At 45.1% G+C, this 26,910-nt stretch overlaps 1 protein-coding gene and 2 non-coding genes across 4 annotated transcripts; all 3 read right to left on the bottom strand.

The window, feature by feature from the left end:
* Positions 1 to 287: 287 nt before the first annotated feature.
* STAU1 (staufen double-stranded RNA binding protein 1) lies at positions 288 to 25,198 on the bottom strand. Of its 2 annotated transcripts, XM_039719183.1 has the most exons (18): positions 25,182 to 25,197; positions 23,913 to 24,189; positions 23,009 to 23,133; positions 22,113 to 22,269; positions 21,077 to 21,215; positions 20,298 to 20,463; positions 15,983 to 16,081; positions 14,411 to 14,623; positions 13,717 to 13,860; positions 13,191 to 13,337; positions 12,303 to 12,375; positions 10,583 to 10,902; positions 9,728 to 9,850; positions 8,928 to 9,013; positions 6,124 to 8,285; positions 2,716 to 2,825; positions 1,818 to 1,953; positions 288 to 844 (listed from the first exon to the last, which is right to left on the bottom strand). In XM_039719183.1, the coding sequence occupies exons 2-15, from the start codon at positions 24,103 to 24,105 to the stop codon at positions 8,198 to 8,200; spliced, it is 2,073 nt and encodes a 690-aa protein (XP_039575117.1). In that variant the 5' UTR covers positions 24,106 to 24,189; positions 25,182 to 25,197; the 3' UTR covers positions 288 to 844; positions 1,818 to 1,953; positions 2,716 to 2,825; positions 6,124 to 8,197. The 2 variants fall into 2 exon arrangements, with proteins under 2 accessions (XP_039575117.1, XP_039575118.1); XM_039719184.1 differs by lacking the exons at positions 288 to 844; positions 1,818 to 1,953; positions 2,716 to 2,825 and having other exon boundaries at positions 8,114 to 8,271; positions 10,583 to 10,950; positions 14,411 to 14,641; positions 25,182 to 25,198.
* Positions 2,152 to 2,242, bottom strand: LOC120507195. Its single transcript, XR_005628697.1, has one exon. It is a non-coding gene; the product is annotated as a small nucleolar SNORD12/SNORD106 (small nucleolar RNA).
* Positions 2,894 to 2,978, bottom strand: LOC120507196. Its single transcript, XR_005628698.1, has one exon. It is a non-coding gene; the product is annotated as a small nucleolar SNORD12/SNORD106 (small nucleolar RNA).
* Positions 25,199 to 26,910: the final 1,712 nt, after the last annotated feature.

Below are 26,910 nucleotides of genomic sequence, written 5' to 3'. Positions count from 1 at the left end.
AAGTTCCATCCCAGAACCACTGGAACTGATTTAATCATGCAGAAGCTGAGCACAGACTGCCCCTTCCCCCAGACCTGCAGCACAGCAGCAGCCACAAGCCCCAGCCAAGCACTTCTGCCCCAGGGTATGTGGAGCCCTGCTGCCATGAGACATCTTGGCCTGAGGCAGCAGGCAGCTCCAGCACCACAGCAGCACACTGGTGCTGTGCCCCCTGCTCCCCAAACCACTGAGAGATCCAGGAACATGCTGTCAAACATGGGTCAAGAGAATTTCAGTTACCAGCCAAACTCAGTCACCATCAAGATTTTATTAAAACCAGGCTTCCAACAGGACAGAAACCCTGTGCTGCAGCACCCCTGACACCCCTTGCCCTGTTCACAGGCTGCCAGCATACACCACTGCAGCTCTCTGGGTGGCAGGAGAGAACCACGCCCTGACTCCCTTCCTCACATGCAAGGCCACCCTCCCACACCTGCCAGCTGCTCCAGGAGAGGCCTCCTTGCCTTTCCTGACTGTGGCAGGACAACACGAGCTGCCAGGCAGGGAATGCAGCCCCTGCAGACAAAGCACCTAACTGCATTAAACATGCAGCCAGCTCCAGAATCCATTCCAGTTACACGCCTGGTACCCCGGGGACAGAAAATGTAACACCCTCCATCATCTAAGCTGGCAGGACACAAATTCATCACTGCTGACAGCTCTGGGGATCAGAGCTATTGCAGGGTATGGGAATGCTGGGGCTTGAATGAGGATGCCAGGCAGCAGCATGGGAGCAGCACCATCCATCTTAAGCAGAACACTGAAACTCCAGCAGGGCCCAGGACAACTTTTTATAAATCTCAACCTGTAAAGAGAACAGACAACATTTTGTCTATCCACTGTACCGCAAACAGAAAATACACAGCTTTAAAATCCACCCCAGCCCACATTAAAACCACCAGACAATGGCTGCTCTGTAAAGAGAAGTTTCCACCTTGCCAGACACTCCAACAGGATGAACTCAAACTGCACTGCGGGAGCTTTTAGAGCAGGACCTGACAGGAACTAACAGAGCAGAGTGACAGAGAAACATTCAGTCAGCTCAAGCAGCTCCACCATTTGAACTGAGTCCTTGCTCCCTTTTGCTCCTGCTCTTGGGAGACTTCAGCCTCTCTGGAGACAGAGCAGCTGCTCTCAACAGCAACATGAGGCTGGAACTGGACGAGCCAGTGGCAACAGCTGTTGATCTGATGAAGTTCTGTTAAGCACATTTTCTAAAAAAATAGTGAAATGCTAATCAGACAGGCAAGTATTCAGATGTCACATAGTTTATCTTCAAGTAACAAAAAGAACACCAAAAGCAATCCCTCTCTTGCAAACACTGCTGAAAGCACGTGTGTTTGCAAGAGACTTCATCCACTTCTCAAGACACTGAGAACCTCCCACTGGGGGGAGTGAATCCAAAAACTGTAAAGAACAAAAGCTCCTGGACTCTGCAGGAAGTACCTTGTTTTAACTCTGCTTAAGTAGGGCAAAACAAAAACATTGCATTTATGCCCTTGAATTTGAATTGAAACCTTTCAGACCTCTCTGACCTTAATTTGAGATCTTTGGAAAGAACTTCAACTAACAGGAACTTCCCTGCAGGAAAATGGATTTTTTTTTTAACAGGGCTACTCAGGTTTCAGCACTTACAAGGGCCCCTTCTGCAATACTAATCCCCACTCTGCCAAACATCCAGGGACTTTAACTTGTAAAGGCACTGCAGAAGAAACTTCCTTGGAAAAAGGCATTTTTCTTTATTAAAGCCAGTGAACATAGATCAATTAAAGACTTACCATTCTCCCCTGACAAAGGGGCACACATGGTGGAGCAAACCAGACTGTTCTCATCCACACCTCTTCCATCGTCAGCTGCAGCCTGAACTTCAGGTCTCCCCAAGGCTCAATCCCCCACTTCTGCCTTCACAGTGCCCTGGGGGTAAAGACAAAGGGAACCATCAGCATCGCAGCCCAGTATTCTGGGCATCTCTTAACACCAGCGTGTGGGACACAGATTCCCTGCTGGTGCATCAGACATGATCTGGCTTGAACAGCAAGAAATCAACACTGTAGCAAAGGCAACTGTCAGCACCAGACCCTGTCAGGGTGTGGGACACAGCAGCTTTTCCCTGCTGGTGCATCAGACATGATCTGGCTTGAACAGCAAGAAATCAACACTGTCGCTCTGATGGGGAAAAAATTCAGTCATCACTTACACCAGCACGTCCCTAGGAGCTGTGGCTGCACACCCACTGCAGCTGTGCCACACTCCCACCTTCCCTGGCAGAACTACAGACAATGAGGGAGTTAATGTAAATTCTTCCCCCAAAACGTGGCTGGTTGGCATGCCCTGCAATTACACAGGACAGGGAAATATTCCCAAAAAAAATGGAGAACAGCAATGGATGGGTGTTCTAGAGCAGTTTAAAACAGCCAAGACATTTAACAGAAGAAGAGGCATCAGGAAGGGATTAACAGGTTACTGCTGCCTCTTGCAGGCCCGGTGTGGAGCCCACGTGCGGCTCCCGCTCCCGCCGGCAGGCGCCGCGCTGCCCGAGGCGCCGGCCCGGCCCCGGGGCCCTGCAGGACCGACCCACCCTGGCAATGCGGGCCCAAGTAACTCTGACTCCTCTGAAAGAGCAAATTTTAACGCGTGCATTTTTAATTCGGCACGGAGCAGGTATTTTGCACTTACCGCCTGGCCCCGGCAGAGGCTCGGGCCCGCCGGCGCACGCCGGGGAAGCGCCCTCATCGCCAGCCTAGCTCCGGGCACGGGGCTCCGCAGGCGCCTCGGGCTCCGCCGCCCTACGGGGAAACAAAGCACAGTGAGCACCGGGAGCAGCGGACAGCCAGCACCGGCCCGCGGCCGCTCCGCTGGTGCATCAGACACGACCTGGCTTGGAAAGCGATGGTCAACACTGCCGCTCTGACGGGGAAAGAGTCATCACCTCCACCAGCGAGCGCCGGGGAGCTCCGCGTGAGTCGGGCGGGGAGCGCGGCCGGAGCCCGCTGAGGCGCCGCGGGGCAGGCCCGGCCCGAGCGGGAGCGGGCGCTCACAGGGCGCGGCGGCTGCCTCAGCGGACGGGCGGCCACAGAGCCGCCTCCGACCGCCCGCAGAGCCCCGGCCCACCCCGGGGAAGGGCCAGAGGGGAACCCCCAACACTCCCCGCCCCACCGGACCCTGCACCCACCTCGGCCGACCCGGAGCAAGAGGCCGCGGAGCTCCGAGCGAGGGAATTTATGGGCTCCGCAGGCCCCCCGGGGAAGGGCCGGGCTCCAGGGGCTGGACTGGGCTCCCGGGGAGGGGCTGGGCTCCTGGGGAGGGGCTGGGCTCCAGGGGCTGGACTAGGCTCCAGGGGCTGGGCTGGGATCCCGGGGAGGGGTTGGGCTCCCCGGGCCGGGCCGTCCGCCCACTGCCCGCGCCGAGGGGCCGCCATCGCCGCCGTGCGGGGCGGGGCCGCGGTGCCGCTGCTGCTCCGGCAGGAGCAGGGGGCCGGGCCGGGCTCCAGGGGCTGGGCTGGGCTCCCGGGGAAGGGCCGGGCTCCCGGGGAGCGGCTGGGCTCCAGGGACTGGGCTGGGCTCCAGGGGTTGGACCGGGCTCCAGGGGCTGGGCCGGGCTCCAGGGGCTGGGCTGGGCTCCCGGGGAAGGGCTGGGCTCCAGGGGCTGGGCTCCCCGGGCCGGGCCGTCCGCCCAGCCGCCGCCATTTGGCGGTGCCGCGCCGCATGGCGGGCCCGGCTGCGCCGTGGCCGGGGGCGGGCGGAGCGGGGCGAGCGGCAGGACCCGGGCTGTGGGTGCGTTTGGTATCCTTTACCGGCATCGGCGAGCGTGGCTTTGGACACTTAATTTTCTTTTACAAACGAAACCAAAAATAACGGTTAAGAGATACTCGGTGGCTTGGCGCAAGGCTGGTGCGCTGCAGGGCTCCGCAGAGCCCGTGCTGCCAGCCCGCCCAGCCCTGGCTCGCTCGGGGAACCTGCCCCTGGCGGGGCACACTGCACAGGTCTGTAGGTGCTGTAGACACGTAAATCATGCTGCGTTAAAGAGTTTGCCACTGAGTAACGCCAGGAAAGAAAGGATGACGTGAGAAAGCAAAGGATGTGTCTCGGATGAGAAGAGCCCGGTTTGTAAGCCAAGCACCGCCGCCAGTGGTGGTTGTGTAGCGCAAAGCTCGGCCTGGGAAGGGAGTGCCGGCCCTGGGCCTCCCGAGCAGCAGCGAGTGCAGCTCCGTGCCCAGCCCAGCTGTGCCCTGCGGGCAGGCTCGCACTGCTGCCTCTGGAACAACCCTCAAGAGAGGGGTGGAAATGGAGGCACAGGGGCAGGGAGGGGAACGAAGCCGGAAGCCTTTACAGCAGCTGGGCCTAAGCAGAGGAAGAGCTGTGTCCTGCACGAAGAAGCTCTGGCCCAGACTGGCTCAGAATCCTGTCATAGCTCCATGCTTCATTTTTTTTCTGTTTGTGAAATGCACATGCTTAATTCAGCTCCTGTTAAAATGCTTTTTCCAAATTAAGTGTGTTTGTAGGCAAATAAATTTTGAAAGCAGCTTATCAAACAGGACTTGTGGAATAAATCTCAATGCTGTTAAACCAAGTACCAGAACACCAAGAGATGAAAAGACAATCAAAGGAAGGACATTTTAAGAGGATTACAGGGAAAACTAATCTTGTTACACTGCAAACCCCTGTCACATGCACAACACAAAAGGAACTGTAAACGTGATTTGTGTTGCCTAGCTTGGCAAAGAAGGGAAAGTGGGGAGGTCTGAGATAGTCAACAGCTGCAGCAGAACTTAGTATTAAATTTATTCAATTCTATGTTTGGGTTTTATTCTCCTTGGCAAAACCAGGTGGAAAATATCTTTAGCTAAATGAGTTCTTCAGCTCAGTCAGGCTCCTTGAACTCAGGAAGTTTCTCAAGAGGCAGCAAAAGTCTCCAGGCCCAGCTCTCCTTGTTCCCCTGCAGTGCAGCAGAGCTTTGGTAGCCCACAGCCCATCCCAGGACATCAGGGGACACTCCTGTGCCCTGCCCAGCCTCACAGGCACGCCCAGGGTTAGGGTAAATGGCAAAAAGACACACTTATTTCTTTTTAAAGTACACAGCCCCGAAGAATGTATTTGTATTCTCTGCCAGCCCTCACAGGGATTCTGTCAGCATCTCCCATGTGCCAGCACAGAACCATTATTTCCTCTGGGCAGAGGAGACAGGAAAAGATGAGATGTTCTTGAATTGCTAAACAAGGCCTTGTTAGATTAAATGTTTCACGTGCCATCCTCTTAACTGCTACATTGTTATGTTCAGGGTTCTTTTAAAATCAGAACTGACTATGAAGAAATCCAAACTCTGGTTGGGATACAACCTCTGCTTTCCCAACATAATAACCTAAACCACAAAATCCGATGCCTACAATATTCTTGACATTTCTCATACAGATTGTGATTTTCCGGCAGATAGACTTTATTTTTAAAAAAGCCATCAAGAAAGCCATTAAAAGATCTTCCTCAACTGTCAGGTCAGCAGCTTCACTGTGACAGTCAAAATAAAAGTCAGCACAAATTTAAGGGTGGCTGGATAAACAGCTTCATGAGCTTCTGCCAAATCACACACACTGTCCTTTTAGAATAGGAAAAATCCCAAAGACAAAATTCACACGATGGATTACTGCTATGGCTTCAGGCTGCTTCCCATTCCCATTCAACTCTCCTACAGAGCCTTTTATAAGAGTTAAATGGTGTATTTTAGCTATCTTGCAGGTTAACATTCCCAAAAAAATTTGGCACAAATTCTTTCAGATCTTAATCCTGAAACCAAGACTGATGGATCACAGAGTCACATTTTTTCCTTGGGAAGTCAGGCTTTCAGGCACTGAAACCAGGAGTGGAAGATGGTGAGCCCAGCCCTCCCTGCCCTGGGCAGCTCTACGTGCAGAATGGCTGCAAGGTTAAAAGGCTGGGGCAATAAGGGGGCAGTTCTGAGGGAGAGAAGAACCCCTTTTCAGCTGTGTCTTCTGCCTTCGCTGCATCAGGCACAGAGGAGAGAGCAGGAAAAGCAAGGAACTGTAGCACTCAGGCAAAGCCCCACTTTTATCCAGAGCTCATGTCAGCTTACCCAGAATCCACAGGCTGCCACGGGCTGTCCCACCAGGAGGCTGTGACTGCAGCAAGGTCTGGGAGAGGAGACGCTTCTCTTACACAGGCCCAAGAGGGATCAGGGTGTTTAACGGCATTGCACACTCCCTGTGCCAAAGTGCCTTAATCCAGGTTCCTATAAAACACAGCATTAGCTACAAGTGACTGCTGCAGAAGAGTCCCAAGAGCAGGCTCTAGTCCCATCCGAGGAGAAAAGTCAAGTGCAGCAGATGAAGGCAGGGAGCCTGTGCCCACGGCTGTCAGTGCGCTCCCTGCTTCCCAACAGGAATGGTTCAGTAAGGAGTTTCTGAGTTGGAAAAATTTGCAATACAAAGCCTCAGCCTAGCAAGTTTCTTTTAATTTTTAAATGTACAGCATTTTAGTTCTACAAATGTTAAAAAAATTAAAACCAAAAAAACCTTTACAATGTTTGGGGGTTTTTAGCTTATAATGATCACACCCAACGTGATTCAATGCAATCTGGTCTGAAGTTCCTGTGGCCCGATTGCTTTGGATGATGCAAATAAAATGGCCAAGACATTTAGCTCTGAGACAGCACCTGCAGGAACTGCCCTGTGTGGCAGAAGTTCCGTGGGCGCTGCACACAGGTGCAGGAACTGCTCCTGCAGGTCACAGGTAAGTAAACACGGACCGTAGCTCACACTGGACGCGACAGCGACACGTGTCAGCCTGCGGGGCCGTGCTGGGGCCGTGCTGCTGCAGCAGCCAGGCCTGCTCTGCAGCACTGCCCCCAGCACCCTGAGGACACGCAAGGCTGGGGCTCAGCTTACAAGCAAACAAGGAAACAGAGTTAACGTCTCTACTTCGAGGAAGTCCCATCCACTGGCTGTGCCAGGTTCCTCGTTTAAGCGAACTTTTAAGTTTCACTTTAAAGTCCAGTTTGAGCTCTCATTAACACAGCTGCACTAACACTGTGGCACAAATAACAAACTGTACCCACATTACTTTGCATTCCCTTGCCCTGCCAGGTCTGCACACCCTGCACAGCACAGAACATAGAACATTCTCTATGCACTCGAGAACCACTGGAAGTTACTCCACAGCTCAACACACTGCCCAGACTAGAGCACAAGCATTACAAATCTATAAAAAAGCAGCCCCTGTGGTGGTGTACAGGAATAAACTAACCAAAAAAATTTAGTATTACCATTTATTGGTGACAAACACTACGTTTTACTTACATTCCATGGGGAGAAAAAATTCCAGCGTAAACAATGAACGGAAGCAGTACTGAACTCGCGCGGCTATCGTGCTGTACCTGGACCAATGCAAACCTCAGCGCGCACCGACCGTGCGCAAGAACACAACATCAAAAGCAACACAGTTATATATAAACATAGGTAATTTTTTTCAGCCCTACATGGAGATGTAATTAAACAGTATAAAGCACTCAAGGAAAATCAATCTGCAGTTTTATATGCACTACATTGAGATCATATCCTGTACTGTAGTGAGCTGTGAGCCACCAACACACAGTCCCTAAAACACAGCTCAGAGATCACTGAAAGTCACGTTGCATTCGAGTTCCCCTACCCCACACTCCAGAAAACTAGAAATCAACCAAAAATGATCAAACCAAGTTTAAAATTCCTAAAGTGTTTAAATTCATTCAACCATTGGATAATTAGGGTTGGTTTGCAAAAATATGGGGCTTTTTAAAATGGTGGGACACAGCCTGTTTCCAGTGAAACGCTGCTATTCCAATAAAACCAAAATAACCGCATACATGGATATGATCTTCCCAAGTTAGTTCACAGGTAATGTGTCAGTCTCAGAAGACAAAGTTTCTAAACTGTGCTATGGTTCTAGATACAATTAAGAAACTTTTAAATGAAAAATGTATAGTGTCATTTCAATCAAAACAACATAATGAAACTAAAAATGTATCACTGTTTGAAGAAAAAGCAACAGTTATGATTTAGACACTACAGTAGGTTGTAGAGACTGTAGCACTCCAACAGTTAGGTTACATTAAGAGGAAGCATTTGATTTTCTCTGGTGCTTTCAGGTTTGGGTTCAGTCAAGAGCCTGTTTCAGGCAGTGCTGTCCAGTGTTTGTCCCAAAGGGTTTGCGCTCGCCGGTTTGAGGAGAGGGTCACTTTCCATTTCTTGTTTCACACATCTAAAATGAGAAAACACCTGTTACTTAGGAGACAAAACACTATTTCCACAAATCAGATATTTTCAATTGGATACAAATAATTTGATGTGCATTTAACAATTTGTTACCATATAACTGCCCCAATTTTTAACCAATTAGCACTTTGATAATCCCACCACTGTTAATTTGAGCATTTATAATCTCAATGAGAGGCTCAACTTTCTCTCCTCCCAAACCAAGCCAAGAGAATAATTTGCACTTCTCCATGCTTCTGCTGAAAATGAGCTTCATGTCCCTTTACCTGTGACACACAAGATTGCAAGAGAGAGAGAGGAGCACTTGGAGACCCAAGGCCACTGCAGAGTCACACTCCTTAGAGAGAAATGGGAAGGGGCAGCTGAGCTGCTGGGGCCCAGAGCTGTCACTCTGGGCTGGGGTCACAGCACAGCCAGCACACTTCACCCACTCACTCCTGCTCGGTGCTTTGCCTTGGACACATGGAAGGCTTGATCATCCAACCCTGCCTCTGGTCCTGCTGGAGGGGAAGCAGCCCTTGGCATTTCAACCCTTCTGGCAAATCAAACCCCTCACATGTTATTTGTCTAAAAGCTCTCACAGGGTTAATTTGCATCAGTGCAAGGGAAGTCGGTGGGAAACACTCACACAGACATTGGTCCATTTCCTGTCCTTGGCATCTCTGTGGTTTGTTGGTCCAACTCCGACAGCAACTTTAAAATATTCAATGCAGCCTAAAGAGAAGAGAGAGCACTCAGCAATTCAGCCTCTGGACAGTTCAGTAATTTAGTGGAAGCATTCACTTAACCCAAACAATATTTTGGCAATATTTTAAAAGATTTTTTTAAGTTCCAGAGTTATGGTGGAAAATGCAAAGGTGTAGAATTTCATGTTGCTTCATTAAACAACTGGATGGTGCTGTGACGGGGGATTCCCACTGCACTTGTTCCAGTGCTGGGGGAAAACTAACACACCAGGACTAGAAACAGCAAGAAAAGAGGCACTAAATTAGTAACAGCTCAAACTGTGCAGAGCTTAAGACAAAGGACAGAAAATTACAGAACCAGTGTCCTTTTCCAGCTCAGCCCAAGTATCATGGTTCCCAATGAATCATCAGCCCATTCTGATACAATAAGGAAATAAGCTGAGATGCAGTTAGGTTTATACTTTCCTTTTTGTGCATTTACTGTCATGGGCTCATGCAAATACTAATAAGACAAAGCATTTTGCTTATTGTAGACCAAAACTGTGATAAAATGTTTAGCATATTAGGCATTATTTAGACTGCATTCTGAAATTATTAACCATTATTTCTGCAGCCTGTGAAATATTAGACAAAAATTAGCCAGGCAACTGTAGAACATCTAATTGCTCCCAGCAGTGATATAAAACCTTGGTCTCCCCTCAGGGAAGGCCCAAGAGCAGCATTCCACCAATGCTCCTCATACCATGTCGTGGCAAGACTCCACATCCTTTCCAATCCCATGGCTGATCAGCGGTGGCTGAGAGGAACAGTTTATAAGAGATACAAACTCGTTCTTGTTATTTTTTGGAAAGTCCTTATATTCAACCTGAAGAAAAGAGAAGGATTTATTTCTTTTCAGTTAACCGAGTACCAGAAGTATATCACAACTGCTACAAATTATTTGCCCATATATGACACTGAGCCTTTCTTCTCATGCTCTCAGCCAGCAGAACCCCTCTATCTGAAGTTTAACCTCACTTACAATGTTTTTTAGTATTCACAAGAGCTTGGCAAGGCTCCTGAATGCAAGTGGCTACTTAATAATGACTGTTACTGGAACCTTTATTCTGATTACTGCTATCTGCATTTCAAATTTCTGTATTATGCTTTTTTATCCACTGAGCTCATCTGTCATATGAATATAGGAAGTTAAAGCAATTCCCATTAAAGGGAGCAAATGTGAGAAAACATGTGCTGTAAGCTATGCGTTAGTGTATGACAGATTAGTGAAAAAACCTGATTTCACATCAGCCAAGTTCAAGTCCACAATGTCTTCTTACACTGGGACAACTTACAGAAAATGCTTCTTTAATTTTGTTCTTCCAAGTCCTCAGAACAGCCCTGAATTGGGGCTGAGAATGGTACAGAAATGCACACTTGAAAATTAAATTTAAAAATATGTAACATTTGGTACATGTCATGGGTAAAGCAGAACTGTGATATGAATTTCAGCAGGCTCAGAACTCATCTCTCACCAACAGAATTAAAAAGCTTTTGAACAAACAGCAGGTTAGACTTGGATAGCTTTGGAAGAAGCCGCGTGAAGCTGAACACCTGCCTGGATTCCCTGGACGTTGGAAAGGTAGTCCAGCTGCTCGGAGGGCCTGGTGAGAGGCCCGTGGGGGAAGTGGCCTGAGGAGCTGCTGCTCTTCAGGATGGTCTCGGCCGTGGGAGAGGTGCCCCCGTAGAGCAGCTCCCTGGCGATCATGGCCGTCACCGTGGCCTTGGCGGGGTTGGGAGCTGCCCGACTGAACTCTTTGGTGTGGTGTCCTTGGTTGGCTCCTACAGCCTGTGCAACCTCAGGGACCATGGGGAGGATTCCAGCAGGAAGCTGCTGATGGCTGAGATAAGGCATCCTAAACTCATCTTCTTTATTACCTGGGAGGAGAGAGGTGCACACTGAAGAGCTGCTGTTTGAGAGTCCTCCTGCAGGCACACACAGGCACCAAAAGTCACTTTGGAAAAAAATAATTCGTTTCAAATTACTTTTGACATACTAACAAACTTGGTAAGCTCAATCAGCCTTTGGAGGGTCAGAGCTCCAGCATCATCAAGACAGTTTTCTTACTGAATTACTGACTCAGTGCAACAGCTGCTCCTGCCAAAGGGAGCACCTTTACCTCCAGGAGGAGTTTCTCCAGGTCAGTCAAGCTCACAGACACCTCAGCTGCAATCTATATTCTAGATATATCTTTTCCTTTCAGATTTTTTTATTCCATCATTTAAACTGTAGGAGCAAATAATGAAACCACGGAATGGCCAGTGCCACCATTAAATGATGTAAAGAAAGTGACAGTCCACAAAGTTTAAACTGTACATTGCGAGAACAAGCAGGTAGGAAAGGTAAAATGGAACGTCAACACAAAGAGGCAAGACTATTTACAGCAAATGTGCAGCCACAGTCAACTGGCAGCAATTTGCTGACATTATGGTATGACTTAAAGAGAGATAAGAACAGCTTTTTAAGGGGAACTTACAGAGATCTATAGATGAAACAGGCACAGGTGTGCTCAAGAAAGGTGGGGAAGATAGTGCCACCAAAATAAACCAAGGAGTCATTTTTATAGCAGAACAGATTAATGAAGTTCTGCAGGACTGAGCTGATTCAAGTCTAAGGATGAAAGCCACAATTTGTAAATGGAAGAAAACAGGGAGAGCAAAATCTGAATAGGAAATCAGGAAGTTTACCTAAGGTCTTATGGATGCAGTAAAACAGTACTTAAAGCTCAAGTAAATTCCAACTTACTATAATTTAAATAGCAAAGTTATATTTAAACACATAATGTACCTGAAATATGCTCCCCAGAACAGCAATCTGTGGTGACAGACAAACTTTCCATAATGATTCCTCCCACCAGATGACATCCCAGAAAGCAATGTCTGTGTCCAGGGTGGCCAGGTTTGAGGTGTTTTGGTTCCAGCCTGCCACCCTGGGTGTGACCACCACAACTATTCACTGCCTGAAACAGGGGCAGGCACAGCCCCTGCTCTCAGTCATCAGAGACCAGGCACAGACTGAGGTGGTTCTGGGCAAGGCCCTTCCTTCCCCTCTCCAACTCTGACCAGTTAGCACTGACACCCTTTCTCACGTTCATGCCAGGAACAGGGCCCTCGGGAGGAATAAGCTCTTTGGGGCTTGAACCAAACCTTTCCAAGGGCTCCATCTGGTTTACAAGGCAGCTCTGCTCATCCCAGAGTGCTAGGTGGCACTGCTGAAGGGGCTGGGAACAGACCTGCCACCCCCAGCAGGGCCCTGCAGCTTTCACCAGGTTACTCACTAGCTGAAGTCTCTTCCGAGCCCGGCTCAAAGAAGGTTACTTTTCTTCCATCACCTGGTTTCTTCACTGGGGTCTTAAAAATAAAAGGAAAATAACTCAAACACACAATATCTCTTTAAAACCTCCCCCGCCCCCTCCCCCGCAAATTTTAAAGTTTTCAAAATGCAGGTGATCTGACCAGCCAAATTTTTACTGAAAAAAATTATTCAAAAACATCAATAACTATATTGCTATCAAAAAAAAGAGAAGTTCAGTGATTCTTATTCACTGAAGGCCTAAAACTACCACATCTCAGAGAAGTGGTATTAGGAACACAGCTACTCAGAACCAGATAGCAGAATAAAGCCAGTTTAACTGCCATTAGTCACTGCTGAGGGGAGCACACCAGACACCAATGAGCACATGTGTGAAAAGGAGAAACCAGCCCTGGGTTTGCTGTCTGAACTCCCTGGCAGCATCTGCTGAGTCACCAGCAGAACACAGAAGGCTCCTTCCCTAAGAGACCCACCAGAGACCTGTAACGAACTTTCACTGCAACTGTGGCAAGTAGTGTAAAACTACTGCTAGCAGAGGACTACAACCTACAGGTCTGCAAGTTTTTAAGACCAACACATTAATTATCACAGGTCCTGAGACATTTCATAAAGCACAAATTCATTAATTTATCCTTCTGATGAGACTTTGATTTACCAGAAAACCCAAACACTTAATGTATCCAAAACACTGGATATTTAATATTTTTTCAGAGAGCAGTCCCCTCAATACAATTGTTTCCTGGCTGGGGCAGAGGGAATGAATTTCCTACCCTGTTACTGCCTTGCAAAGCTGCTTCTCTTCAGCTCAGCCTTTGCTGCAGCATTAACCAGCTGCTGCCTCCTCTAGACTCACCTTCTCTTCCGTCTTTAATGCTGGTTTCGGAGGCTGAGGTTGAGGGACTTTGAAACCTAAAATTTCCAACATATTTTCTGCTGCATTGCGTTTAGCAACCTTCTTGTTCGTGCCCATTCCTTCAGCTGTGTGTACACCAACTTTCACCTGGGCAGAAGAGGAAGAAAACTCAATTCTTAAGCAGCAGTATGGGGATTCCCTTATTAGTGATCTGTGTCTCCAGCATGCCAAGAGTCACAAAATAGTTCAAGTGATCATTGTTCTGTGCAAGTTGCCATTTATTACCAATAATCATTGGTCTTCAAGCCACCTCCAGCTGTGTGCCATGGGCACAGCCACAGCCCAGCTGTGTGCCATGGGCACAGCCACACCCAGCTGTGTGCCATGGGCACAGCCCAGCTCAGGGCCATCACAGCCACACCTCCAGCTGTGTGCCATGGGCACAGCCACACCCAGCTGTGTGCCATCACAGCCATACCCAGCTGTGTGCCATGGTCACAGCCCAGCTCAGGGCCATCACACCCACCTGCATGACGAACTCCCTGCGCCTGGGCAGCCCCCGTTCTGTGATGAGCATGTACTCGGGCTCCTTCTCCTTCTTGGCCTGCTGTATCTGGGCAAGTCTGCTAATGGGATTCATTCCTTGACCATATTCTGGACTTGTCTGCAGCTACATAGAACAGTGTTAAGAAAATAAGCCAAACTTTACAAATATTTGATTTAATAGACAGAATGCAGCATGCTACTGAATTAATTAACCTCTAGATTTTAAAAATACTCAAATAAAAGTTGCTTAATGAAATGCTGTCACAGCCAAAGAGAAAAACTGAATTTATTTGGCTCCACTGTCACACTTGACCACATGTAACCTACCCTGCTAATAGCTTTACAAATCCTAATCCTGCTGTATTAGGAGGGACAGCCTTGCAGGAGAATTTGTACAAGCAAAACCCAAAGCTGTAAAGTCTGAGGCTTGAAAGTCAGAGCTTGATTTTTATGTGCTGCTCTTTCCTTTATAAGGTTTCTCTTTCATCTTGAATTTACTGATAAACTGCTATAAAAGTGGTGTCAGAACCCCATTAGAGTGGGAGCAAAATACCAGCTCATTTGTTGCACCAGAGGGCTGGTAAAGGCTGAGCAGCTGAAGAGTGTTTATAACCAACTCAGAAAAGCCTCTCTGGTGATTACTTGCACCAAATTTCCAATCTTTTTCCCCTTACCTTCACTATTGATTTTGTTTTCTTTTTGATTCGTGGCTTCATTTTCTCAACTGTAGGAAGGGGTGGCAATTTTTTCAGTTCTTCTAGGACTGCTATTGCAGCATTTTTCTTTGAGATCTTCTTGCTCTTCCCTTCACCTTCACCCATGAATTCTCCAACTGATACCTTGGTTACAAAACTCTTCATATGGGGAGGACCACTTTCCTTGGTCACCTGTTTCAGAGGGAAAAACTGAGTGAAAGCGTGATAAACACTTATTAAAAATGGCAGGGCACATTGTTTACAGCAAACTTCTCTCAAGAACTAAGGATAAAGAGATTGCAGATTCTCATACAATCCAAAAAGTAAAACATATTCACTCTAAAACATATTCCCACCCAACTAAGCATATATTTTTAAAAGATCAGATGCACCAAGCAGTAAACAGTATTTACAGAAGTCATTAACCCATCTTATTCAATTTACTGATTTACTGCTTCAGTACAAAATTAGGACTGTTCTATTTTACCAGTGTGTACTTCCCCACAGTTAACAGCACCTCATTAAATATATCACAGTACAGCAATAAAACATCACAGAGAAAGCAACTCTTTGGGATCTAGCATTTTAGTCCAGAAATTCTGATTTCTGAACTCTGAAGTTCTGAAGACATCTAAGAGACAGCTGCCCGCTACAGATTTAGGCTTTTAACTCCATTCATAACACATCACACTCCAAAATATCCATAAAGTCAAAAACTAAGAATGAATTTTAAGAGCTTCCACCCACAATTGGCTTTGTGTGACAGTGTATTTTTACCAGTGATGCTCAGGCTAGTCTGCAATAATTGAAAGTTTCATGTAAAATTTCACAGAACAGTTTCAGAAGCAATTTAGTTACACACAATTGCATCTTCTTACTACAATAATTCAGATGGTTGGCTTAAATATTACTTTACCAGCTCAGAAAAGCAGCATGATAAATTAATATTTTAGTGAAACAGAGACACTCCTGTGGAAGCTCCCGATTTAAGATAACTGAAATGATCAAGAGGGGCAAAGAGGCAGCAAGCAGCCAGGCCAAAGGGAAAGGAAAGTCAGATGCACATGAGGTCACCTCATGGCAAGAAAAGAAACCTACTTGTGAGATTCTGCACTCAGGGTAGTCCAGATCAGTGCTGAATGAAGCAAATACTTCCATATGTGTCTTTCAGAGCGAGCTCTACTCTTCTGCCTCGACTCTGCACCTCCATGTTCTAATCATTAATGCAGGGTTGTGTTTTGGTTCTTCACTGTAAATAAGCTTTTCTCAAAAAGCTCAGAAAAAAGGTTGCACAGACAACCACAGCGTAGCTGTTCAGTCCATGTGACCATTTCAGGGCATGAATTTGTGAACACGTGGGTTTTTCTTTTTTCTTTCCTTTACCATATAAACTCCAAGACAATCAAGGTGACTGTCAAAGCTTAAAGTGCATTCACAACTAACAAGACATGTTAAAAGTCAGTTGTTTAGGTTATCTAGAAGAGACTCAACTTAATGTGTACCCTTAATAGTCTAACAAAAACAAATCTAGAGCTTGTAAAGTAAACATACCTCAAAATTCACAGGCAAGTTCCTTTTAAGTGCAATCTCAAAAACTTGGCTTATTTCAGATTTATTGAGATTTTCATCATCTGGTTCTTTTCCGTTAACCTAAAAGAAGCATACTCTATTTAAAATAAAGATCCTATTAAATTGAATTTTATCCATTCAACCAGTTTACTGAGCTCTCCAAATGTTAAATATTCTAACCTTTACTGTCATGCTACATGAACATGGAGAAAAGCAGCCCATATACTACAGAACTGAATCTTAAAAAGCTCATTAAGGTGTATGTGTAAAAGCATTCAAACCTTCATATTTTCATGTGCTCATTCCAAGAAAGAAAAATGGAATAAGGGCCAATAGGTTTAAAAATGTGTTTATAGAAAATGAAATTGAAGTGCTAAGTGCACTGATTTCCAAATGGAAGTACCTTTATGAAATACAATTTTCATATACTGATTGGACATTTGCACCAAAAGCACTAAGACAGGATCAAGTAAGAGAAAGGGCAGGAAAAATAAAGATTCTGAGAGTGGGACCAATGTGAGTGAGGGATGGCTGATGAGCCCCTGCACAGTCGTGCCTTTTCACATGCTCCATGTAAGTGCTCCATCTGCAGCTTTGCTTTCTCATGTCAAGAACATCCTGTCAGGAGCTTGCCCTAAACCAAACACTGACCACTCTGAGAACTCAGACCTGCTGGGACAACACTGCCAGTGAAGCTTTCCCACAGGCATGTATCTCCAGGTAAAACCTTCACTGGGATTCCAAAAGTCTTCACTGATGCTGGCACCCACATGAGCTAAGGCATGCCAACAGTAAACGGGAAATTTTAGGTGTCCAGCAGTGACATTGGAAAGATTATGATAAAGATGAACAGCAACAATACCACTGATTATATCATGCCACAATAGTAGGTCTCTCCCTGCCCTCACTCACCAACACTGCCACAACTTCAATTACAAGCACTTTTCCTCTCCTTGTAATATCAGTGTTTCAAATTCCCACATTTTTCTTTGTGAAGATGACTATGACTTGTCTTTATTGGAATAAATTTTCCCACTTAATATCCTCTCAAGAGAATACAAATAAATAGAATGTAATTATCTGCTCTATTGCAGTGTATGTTCTTAATACATTCCAAGTCTGTGTGCACAGTGCAAAATGAAGGTTCTTTTCCTTAATACCTTCATCTAAAAAGAGTGAATTATAAATAATCCTTAACAGACTACAACTATTTTACTGATTATTTTGACTCTATTTGAGTTCTGGATCAGTTTACTTTATAAATAAAAAATAATCATACACACACACTCTCCCCCTTTCCCTGCACACTTCAAGGCAGATGATGCCTAAAGTTTGCTTTTGAGGTATTTTGCATGTTTGCATTGACTAAACTCTCCAAGAATTATGTGTCTCTAAATCTCAATGAGACCCCAAAGCATTTACCATTCTTAGCTCTCATCACATTGTTCAAGCAAACTCGCCAAGTCCTGTACTCCATGAGGAGGGCCTTGCCCTCTTCCAGGGGCTCCTTCCAGCTCCCCTCCCTTCCTCAAGGCTGGTGAGCAAAGTCTGAACACGGGTGAGGTGTGCCCAGAACTGCAGGGCCTCACCACAGCCACCAGCCTGAGCCTGTCCTCCCACATTAAGGGCACAAAGAGCAGCTGGTATTTACCAAGTGAGCTGGCAACAAACGCAGAAGTAAATTTTGAGGCAAAATCACAATTCCTGCCTAAGAATCATGCTAGGAAGCCCAGCTGTCCATGTTTCCTAAGCTTTAAGTCAATGTTTTATCATCTGGCTTTGAAAGTGCTGAGTGAGCCATCCTGCTCCTTCCCCAGCACATCCAAGCCCAGCCCACTGAAGGTCCCTGTGAGCTGTCCCACCACAGCCCCTCTCAAAGCTCTAACACCAGCTCAGCTCTTCAGGCAGGGCTGGGTCCAGCCAAGAGCCAGCATTATTACATGTTTTTTCTTGCCACTTGCTCCTAGATTTGCAGCCCAAAAAGTTGTGGGAAATGGTCATTCTTTCCCTTAAAGTCTAATCATTTTAGTCAATGATTTCTTCTTAGACTCACAGAATCATTTAGGCTGGAAAAGATCTTTAAGATCATTGCGCCCAACTGCTATTATGCACTGAATATTTTCTAATTTAAGAATACAAAAGTAAAATTCCATAAAAACAGAAACTTGTAAAAAAATCCCCCCAAATAAAAAAATGTACAAAATTACTCGCTCTTAAAACACGAGTTCAAACATCACAATATTCTGTTTACACAAGCGTACACTCAAATGGGATACACCAAAATAACCACATTTAAAGGGAAAATTACTGGCAACATCAAATGACTGTTAGGAAGGATCAGGATTATGTCTGCTTCTGAAATCTTCCTTTGCCTCTGTTGTATACAGGCATTTCTAACAGCATCTCTCATCACCTCACACTCCTGTGTCCTTCCAGGCCCTTGAACAGGGTTCACTCAGCACCACAACCTTCCTACTCTACCTTTCCTCTTGGCTATGGTGAAATGCTGCTACAGAAACAATTCCCTCAGACACTCCTACAACTACAACAGTTGAAAGCCACAAATACCAATGAATTTAAGTACCAAACTTTAAATGAACACTTGATTATCCAAGTACTTGCTATAAACCAGCACCCTGTGCCAAGGCCCACTCTCCTTTCCCTAAGCTGTATTTTCTACTGTTCCTTCTACAGACAAGTCAAATTTAAATTGAAAAATAAAATTACAAATGCAGTTTTCTCAAGGTCAAGACACCATTCAGGTCCTGTTTTATCAATAAAATAATTCCCCCTTCTTGCAGCCTCTATCCTCATTTACTTCCTCTACCTCTGGATGTACACCCCTCACACAGAGTGAGACATCCTACAACAACTGCAGTTTGTACTGAAGACCTCACATTATCCAGCTCCACAATTCTATGTATTTTCACAAAGTGACCTGTGCTGAAGCATTCCTAGAAGAGTGAACAGAGAACAATTCAGTGCCATGTGAGCCCTGCAGAGCTGCTCTCCCTGGGTCTGTGCTCCCTGAGGGGGAAAAGGGCCCAGCTCATCTGTAACAAGGGTGGCACAAAAAGGGGATGTTCTGCACCACCGACACAGAACAATATTCCAGAATCTGGGGTTCCCACAACTGAAGGGGAACATCCTCCTCTGCTCTGGCCTCTCCTGCATGACAACCAGCTGGCCCCTGCCCACACTGTGCCAGTCACCAGTTCAGGTTTCAGGGCAGCGCTCAGCCCAAGTCCCAGCATCACACTCTTTTTCCCAAAGCATCTGTAATCCCTAGGAGCCTCCATCTTCCAGTCTGCATTCCTCAGGAGAGCTTTCCCTTCCCTGAAGCAGCTCCATCAGTGCCTCCCCAGCCTCTGCCCTGAAGTGTGAGATCCAGTGCTTCTGCCCAACCGCCTGGGCAATGCTCACTCCCAGACACACCAAGTTTCATCTCAGGGTCCCCTGGCTTCATGCTTCCTCAAGCCTCTTGCTCTGCCATTCCTGGTAGTTCCCAGTGATTTTTTTTCGCAGTCTGAGACCCCTTGTTAACTTCTTGTCCAATTCTTCATTTTCCTTCTTTCTCAGCTCACAGCCAGACTCCATATCCCAAATCCCCAGACTGAAGTTACAGCTCTGCCTTTGCCCAAAGCAGCCAACACACATGAAGGGGTGCAGGCTCCCAGCCAGCCCAGCAGCAAAGCAACTCCTGTGCTCACAGTAAGACCATCTGCCTAAAGCCACTCAACAAAAAAGCATGAAAAACACAATAATGGTATTGGAACGGAAAGTGCTGGGCAGCCATAAATATATGAAGGGATAAAAATTGATTTCTTATATTCCTATGTGTGTTTGAGTCTACTATTTCCATGCATTTCCTGCTCTTCTAAAACTTCCATGGTGCTTTCCAAAATCATGTAGGAATTTGTCCTAGGAAGTAAATCCATGCCTGAGTTTTATGTTGCCCATTTATGCACCTCTTTAGAAGTTTGTGTATGATCTGTACCTGGTAAGACATTAATTCCTATCTATGCTTCCAGTGCTCATATCTGACAGAGGTCTACAGCATTGCTGTGGAAAAACATGACAGTAAAAAAATTAACATAACTTCATCTGGGAAAATTCTAGTTCCATAGAAATTTATGCTTTTACATCAAAGTGTTTCTATTGACACAAGTAAGTCACCACTACTACACAGAATCAGATTTCCCAACTGTCTCCTCAATTCTCAACAAGGAAAAAATCTACAATAATATCCCAGTTTATTCTAGCAATTTATGCTTACAACACCAAGATTAATTCCCACCTCTGGTTTCTCAGGCAAGGGCTCATTCTGCAGAACTTTCAGAGCTTTAGCAGCTGCATCATGCTTAGCAGCTTGTCTTGTTCTTCCCTTCCCATGAAACTGCTGCCCTCCAATTGAAAGCTCCACTTGATAAAGTAAAGGCCCAACAGGAAATGGGTAAAAGTACCTGCAAAAAGAGAGGGGAATAAGCAAATTACTTGGCCTGCAAAGGAAACAGACACCTAAGTCAGATGTGGGTCAATCTCTTGGATGTCAGTAACCACACCAGCACTGAAGCACTAGTTTTAAAAAGCCAAATTTTGATTTAGAGCCTAAAAGAATTTAGTGAGCTACCTTTGAAACAAATATTGACATTCCTTGCTTTACAACAGGAACACATTTCTGACCAAGTGCTACACCAAGACAACATAACCGCACCTGTATGGACTTGGCAAGCCAGGAAGTTTTGAATTTTAAGTTCCTATGCCTACATAAAATTCTTTAAACTGTAACTTTAATTCAAATTGTTTCAGAAGAAGCAGCATCAACCTGTTTTCTTCACTTTTGCTTTTACACAGAAAGGAAATGCAAGAAATATTTACCTAATATTTAGCTATATATTTACCTGAACACTCTCAAAAACACTTCAACTTTCAGTCCAGCTGCCTTGCCCCACCCCAAAGAAACACAGCACTGGAAATGAGGCACGTTACAGATACTGGGGGGTGCCCCACGAGGTGAGTGTCCCTGGAGGGGGACAGGGGGCAGAGGGGGAGCCTGCAGCCCCAGCCAGCACCCACCGTGGGGGGTAGGTGCCACCTCGCATGGTGTAGCTGTAGGTGGATCTCATCCCTGTGTAAGGGTCGATGGGTTTGTACATGGGCTTCTTCCCCAGCTTCATGCAAAGGGCATTCAACTCCACTGTGGGGGTTACACTGTCTGCAGAAAAAGGAATAGAAAGGGTTGTTCAGCTATCACAAGAAACTGAGACAATTTAAGCTCTTATTGCTGGCTCACAGCAGGGAAAAATGAGCTCAACTTTTGCCACATGCAGCATCTTAAATGACTGAATTCCAAACAGAACTGCTAATGAACAAAAAGAGAATAAGTCTATATGATGCACATTAAAGGGTCCTAGTACAGTTGTGACAAATCCTGTTACAAAAAAGTGAATTTGCTGGGAGCTCTTATTGGATTTATTTTGGAGGGTTTTATAATTTTGCTTTTAATTTCTGAAGCTGCTAATTTACCTACATTTACAGTGTATCTAACAAAGTGCAGATGAAGAATTTTCTGCAGTGAAAAAATTTCTCCAAATATATTTTTAAGTCACCAAATATGCTGGATCCCTTCTGTGTCTCTTGCTTACTGAGAATGATCAAACATTTCTCTGTCCTCAATGACCTAGAAGGGTTTCTATGACTCTTCACTTTCAAATTGCAACTGGCCTTGTCAAAAAGCAGGTAAATTGCTACTGAGGGCTAAAACATTTCTCTCAGTGCTGGTATTGTGGGCATGAAGAACTAGCTCCCAGTCCATTCTGACTGGAGAAAGAACACTCATTAAGTGTCATTTTTTCTACCACAGGTCTCACTGGCTCAGAAATCAGCTGTAATCCAGTACAAGAGGTCTGGTGTAAGGCAATTGCCAAAAGAAAATGACCTATGGAACAGATGCACAGACAAAATAAGTACTTGCTAGGTGACAATTGCCATTGCCAAACAGGCAGAATCACAGTTTTTATTCATCCTCATACAACTTCAGTACATACCAAAAGCAGAAAGGTGTATTCTCTGCATGTATGATTATCTTACATCAGTTTGTTGTGGCATGTACCTGGATTCTTGCCTTCACTACGAGATGGACGAGCCGTAGGTTTAGGGAATTTTGTCCCTTCCAAAGCTTTGGCAGCTGCTGCATGTTGCGCTTTTTTAATACTAGTTCCTTCAGCTTCCCAGTGCTGGTCCCCAAGAGTCAGCTGCACTGTAAACACCTCAAAACCACAAACAGGTATTTTGTAAAAAGCTTCTCCAGAATTTATGTAGTTTATCAGACCCTCTTACACAAAATGAGCCTTTCAGTGATGCACAAGTTGAGAATACAGTAATCCAGCTCTCCTTAACTCCCACGTCATCTCCAGATTTCCACCACTTTGGACATCAACGGGATTTTCCCAATTACTAAGCTAAGAATTTCACAAGAATTGTAGCTGTCAAATATCGTGCATGAGATCTGACAGGTTAAAAACTCAGAGCAGTGTGGGGACAGGTGACAGCCCCAGGAGAGCTGCTGTGCCCATGAACAGCAGACTGGAAACTCACCCTTCTCTGTGACACAACTCCACTCTTGCTTTAATCCTCCAGAAGGTTTATTAAAAATATTTCTCAGCAGTTTGAAGAAAGTTAAGTTCACAATGTACCATCTGTGGGCTTCTACATGCCCACAGATCAATGAAACACAATTGAACAGATGTTCTGAATGTTATTCCAATACTTTTTGTAAATGTCAACTCCTTCACACCTTGAAGCTCATGTGACATTTCTGGAACTCAGCTTTTTACTTCCCAGGTACCAGCTTCACACTTCCCCACCACTGATGCCGTGGGGGGCTTCCCTTTCCTCTCCACTGCTCTGGATTATCTTGCACCAAAATCACACACATTGTGATTTCTTCCCACTCCCAAAGGTGAAGGAGATGAGCAGCAGCAGTAAGAAACTGGTATGAACATTTACCTTAGAATGAGCTGGACCCTGCTCACTCAGAAGCTTATACTCAGGCTGAATCTTGTTGAAACGGGCTAATTCATTCACAAGACACATGGGGGTTTTCTCTTTGGGGTTTGCCATGTTTGAAGGAGCTGAAAGGTTACATAAGCTCTGATAAATGAACTGGTATCTGGGAACTTTACTACAAATTTTAATTTAAAAAAGTAATCCCAGTGGCTTAGCATCTAGTTGTCTGCAGTGCTGGAACAGACAGCTTTGCTCACTGGCCAAACTGGTAACAATCTATTGAACTTTGGGTCTTCCAAGCAGTGCTCATGCCTAAAAAGCACCATCATTACATTCTAGGTTCTAATGCAAGCTAGAAGTATGAAGTTAGAAGACTCCTGCAAACAGCTCACATCTAGTACGTGTCAAGGAACAAATCTCCCAAGTATTCCTCATTATCATTGCTCTGAATAATTTCAAAAACTCAGTTAATTTCATTTCCCTTCTCCTATTTTTCCCTTATTAGCTACTTTTTATCACCCTTTATTTTTTCTGTTGCATTTTGATAGCATAATATATTTATCATTAAACTGGTCATAAAAACTAAAAATAACAGAACTAAACAAACTATTTCAAACAACACTTTTTCATATTTAAAACATGCTACCAGTAGAAAAGATTGATAGTAATGTTTCAAAAATTTAATGTAATACAATTAAAAATGTTCTTTACTATTACAAACATATCAATGAATTGCTGGAACTTTATGCAAAAATATGCTTCTACCTGTCTCCCAACAGATTTCATTCCATAGGGAGCTACTGCAGTTGGATAAATATTACTTTTAAATTACATGTAGGTGCAAGACATCAGGAATATATCATGCTAAACTATAAGCACCAAAAATACTGCCCCTCCATCTTACCTGCAGCTGCATTGGTGGATGTGACTGAAGCAGAGGGCAAAGCAGAGTTCTGGATAGGTCTGCCTGCATTTTCAGAGGGCAAAGAACTGGTAGTAGAAGGAATACTCAAAGGCTGTGAAAGAGATGGGTTTTTATTCAGTATTTGGCTCCCTGCAAGGGCAGCAGAAGGATTCTGAATCTGAACTTGAGACATGTTCACTTCCAACCAGAGCAGATTACTGTAGGCAAACAGCTTTGAACGCAGACAAACTCCAATTTTGGAAGCCGAATTGCTGACCTAAAATGTAAAGATGAAAAATAGATTATACTAAATATTTAGCATTCTCTAACAACCTACTGGAATAATTCCTCCACTGGAGCACAGGGAAGCAGTGTTCAGCCAAGCAGCCACTGCTCCCATTTTGTGCAGTCAGGCACTCACACATCCAGTGTGCACAGCAGCCCCACCGTGTTTCACACTTCTTTCATTCACACAAGAGTAGTACAGAAGCTTTATTTATGCTTATTCATTACTGTCCATCTCTTTTCCCCACGACTGAATCCACTTAGGAAGCAAATCCTGTTACTTACACCCAGAGCCACTGGTTACACACTGAACAAAGAGCAACTTCCACAGACAAATTACATTTCATGCATTCTACCATTTGCAATTAAACTTTTTCACTTGGAGGGCAAGAAATAAATGCAGCCTTTAAAAAAAAAATTTAGAGAGTACATCCTTTATTATTATCATAGAGTTTCTCCCCAGGATCACCAAGAATGCCAAGCTGCTTATGAGGGGAAAAAGCTGGAGTGCAGCAGGAAATGCTGAAGTAGCTCTGGCTGGGAAAAGCAAAGGTGCAAGAGTTCATAAACTGTATCAGCTGCATGTATTCTGAAGGTTACTTTGATTTAAGTCAGGGCATGTCTCAGTCACAGTTCAAGCATCAATCCAGAGTCCCTTGGCCCTGTAAGCAAGTGTGGGAAGTGCTCATGGGCACCTATGGCCACTGAACACCCTGGAGGGCAGGACGTGCCCCAGCCCGTGTGCAGGGCTGTGACAGATCTTCCCTGTGCTGACAAATTAGTATTAGATTTCTCTTACACATGGATGCAAAATTATCTCCATGTTCAGCCAGTGAACCTAAATAGACACAAACAGGTCAGCTGTCCAGATCCACTTACAAGCCACATATCAATTTATTTATTAAAAATACATTCTACAGCCAAGTAAATCCATTTCACACACCAAGGCACTCACACGTGCACACACACACACCAGTCACCTACAGATCTGATCAGGGCAGCAAACAAAGGTTTATTCTTCCCTAACTCCGAGGTGAAAAAGAGAAATCACTGCTCCAGCTACCACCAGGGGGCTATTAGCAGCACCACAACTGCACTAGTGCTCTGTGAGCTCCACATTCTGAACTGTGAATGGATTTCCAAATGTGAGAGGAGCAGCAATGAGTCAGAGGGAACCTTTTAGCTAGTTACTGACAAAACAAGCCAAGGAGAAGAACCTAGATTAATACATTCATGGATAGAAAGATTTCATTATCTATTAAATAAGAGGTAAGAAACTACTGGGAAACAACAGATACATCACCAAATTTACCATCTGGAGTATTTTTACTCCAGAAAAAAAATCATAAACATGCCAGACTTATCATACTACCACCTGGATAACTTTGTTTTTACTAGAGAGCAAGAATAGTTCAGGTCTCATTAGTCCAGGAGACACATATGCAGATTATGCTCAAAACAAATCCTATGTTTGGCTACTAAATTTGCAGCAGTGACACACGGGGTGCATTGTAACTGTGAGAGTGGCATTAGAGAATCTCTCTAAAGGACATCTAAGAAATTGTAAGACAAAAAAGAAAAGTATTTAGAATAAGACTCCAGGGTAATAACTTTACAATCACTAAGTTTCTTTCCCAAGAACACCACTAGAATCACTGAAAATTTCAGATATAACACAATAGTAATTGCCTGGCAAAGACTATAGCAAAGTCTTGCAGATGAAGAAATGCAATGAAATCTTGCAAGCAGAAAAGCAAACACTCCTTCCCTGCTCTAGTGCAATGTCTTTCTAAGGAACTGAAGTTACAGTTTTCAGTCACCCGTTTTAAGAGGACAACACCAAAAGTTGTCATTTTGATGTCAGAAACACCAGGATGCCTGAGATCATGCTGGAAAGGAAGTTTGATATTGCTGAAGCTGGATCGTGAGACTTGTATGACCCTTCCATTAGCACTGACAAACTGCTCAACACAGCTGCTTTTCCAAGCAGAATTCCCAACCTGATCCAAGAATCTTCCTTGCTCTTTCCCCAAGCCCAAGTGACGCTTCTCACCCAAGCAGTGGAATCTCACAACAGTGCTCTTTGCAGAATTACAACAATCACTTGCCAATTTTCCTTCTGTAGTGAGGATTCCAGTTCTTCCCTAGTGAAGCTCTTCTTCCTAAGAGCCCTAGAGATCAGCTCCCAAAATTAGACTCAGACCTTCATTCACAAAGCCAAACCAAAAGCAAGCCACAAACTGAGAAACTCTGGTAGTTATTAATCGCAGAAAATTATATAAATTCTACCTTTTGGCTACATTTACAGTCCAGTGATTTCACTCACAAATAGGCTAAAACCATTTCAGAACAAAATTATCTCAGTGCTGCATATGAAACCTGTCACTGCACGGACTGCTCTAAATGGAAATCAAAACCTATTTTATTCTGCTTACAAATATAGCACAAAGTGTTTAATCCTTCTTTTCCATGCCTAAGCCAACTGCGTGCAGATGCCAGCAACATCATTCCCAGCCACAAAATGGGGGAGAGCCCAATCTTGATCAGGGTTAGAAGAGGACAGAGCTCTTGCACTTCTTCAGACAGGGATTTCAAACTGTCAGGCTGACTCCTAGGACTGTGAGCAGCTCTCCTGCTGGAACCAAGGAGGCTGCAGATCCTGAACCAGGCTGGCATCACCCAGTCTGACCAACAGCAGAGTGAAGAGGGAACA

The sequence above is a fragment of the Passer montanus genome, unplaced genomic scaffold (genome assembly GCF_014805655.1).
Source record: "Passer montanus isolate IOZ18808 unplaced genomic scaffold, ASM1480565v1 scaffold41, whole genome shotgun sequence".
In the NCBI taxonomy this organism is placed as follows: Eukaryota; Metazoa; Chordata; class Aves; order Passeriformes; family Passeridae; genus Passer; species Passer montanus.
Note: the sequence above shows the minus strand (reverse complement) of the source record. Positions and strands in the feature narration are given on the sequence as shown.

Excerpts from the sequence above, each read along its gene's own strand:
- STAU1 (XM_039719183.1), bottom strand. The coding sequence starts at position 24,105 with ATGTCTCAAGTTCAGATTCAGAATCCTTCTGCTGCCCTTGCAGGGAGC. Across the intron at positions 14,624-15,982 it reads ACTTGCCTGTGAATTTTGAG|GTGACCAAGGAAAGTGGTCC; the intron begins GTATGTTTACTT and ends CCTCTGAAACAG. Across the intron at positions 9,014-9,727 it reads TGGAGTCTTGCCACGACATG|GCTGCATTGAATATTTTAAA; the intron begins GTATGAGGAGCA and ends TCTTCTCTTTAG.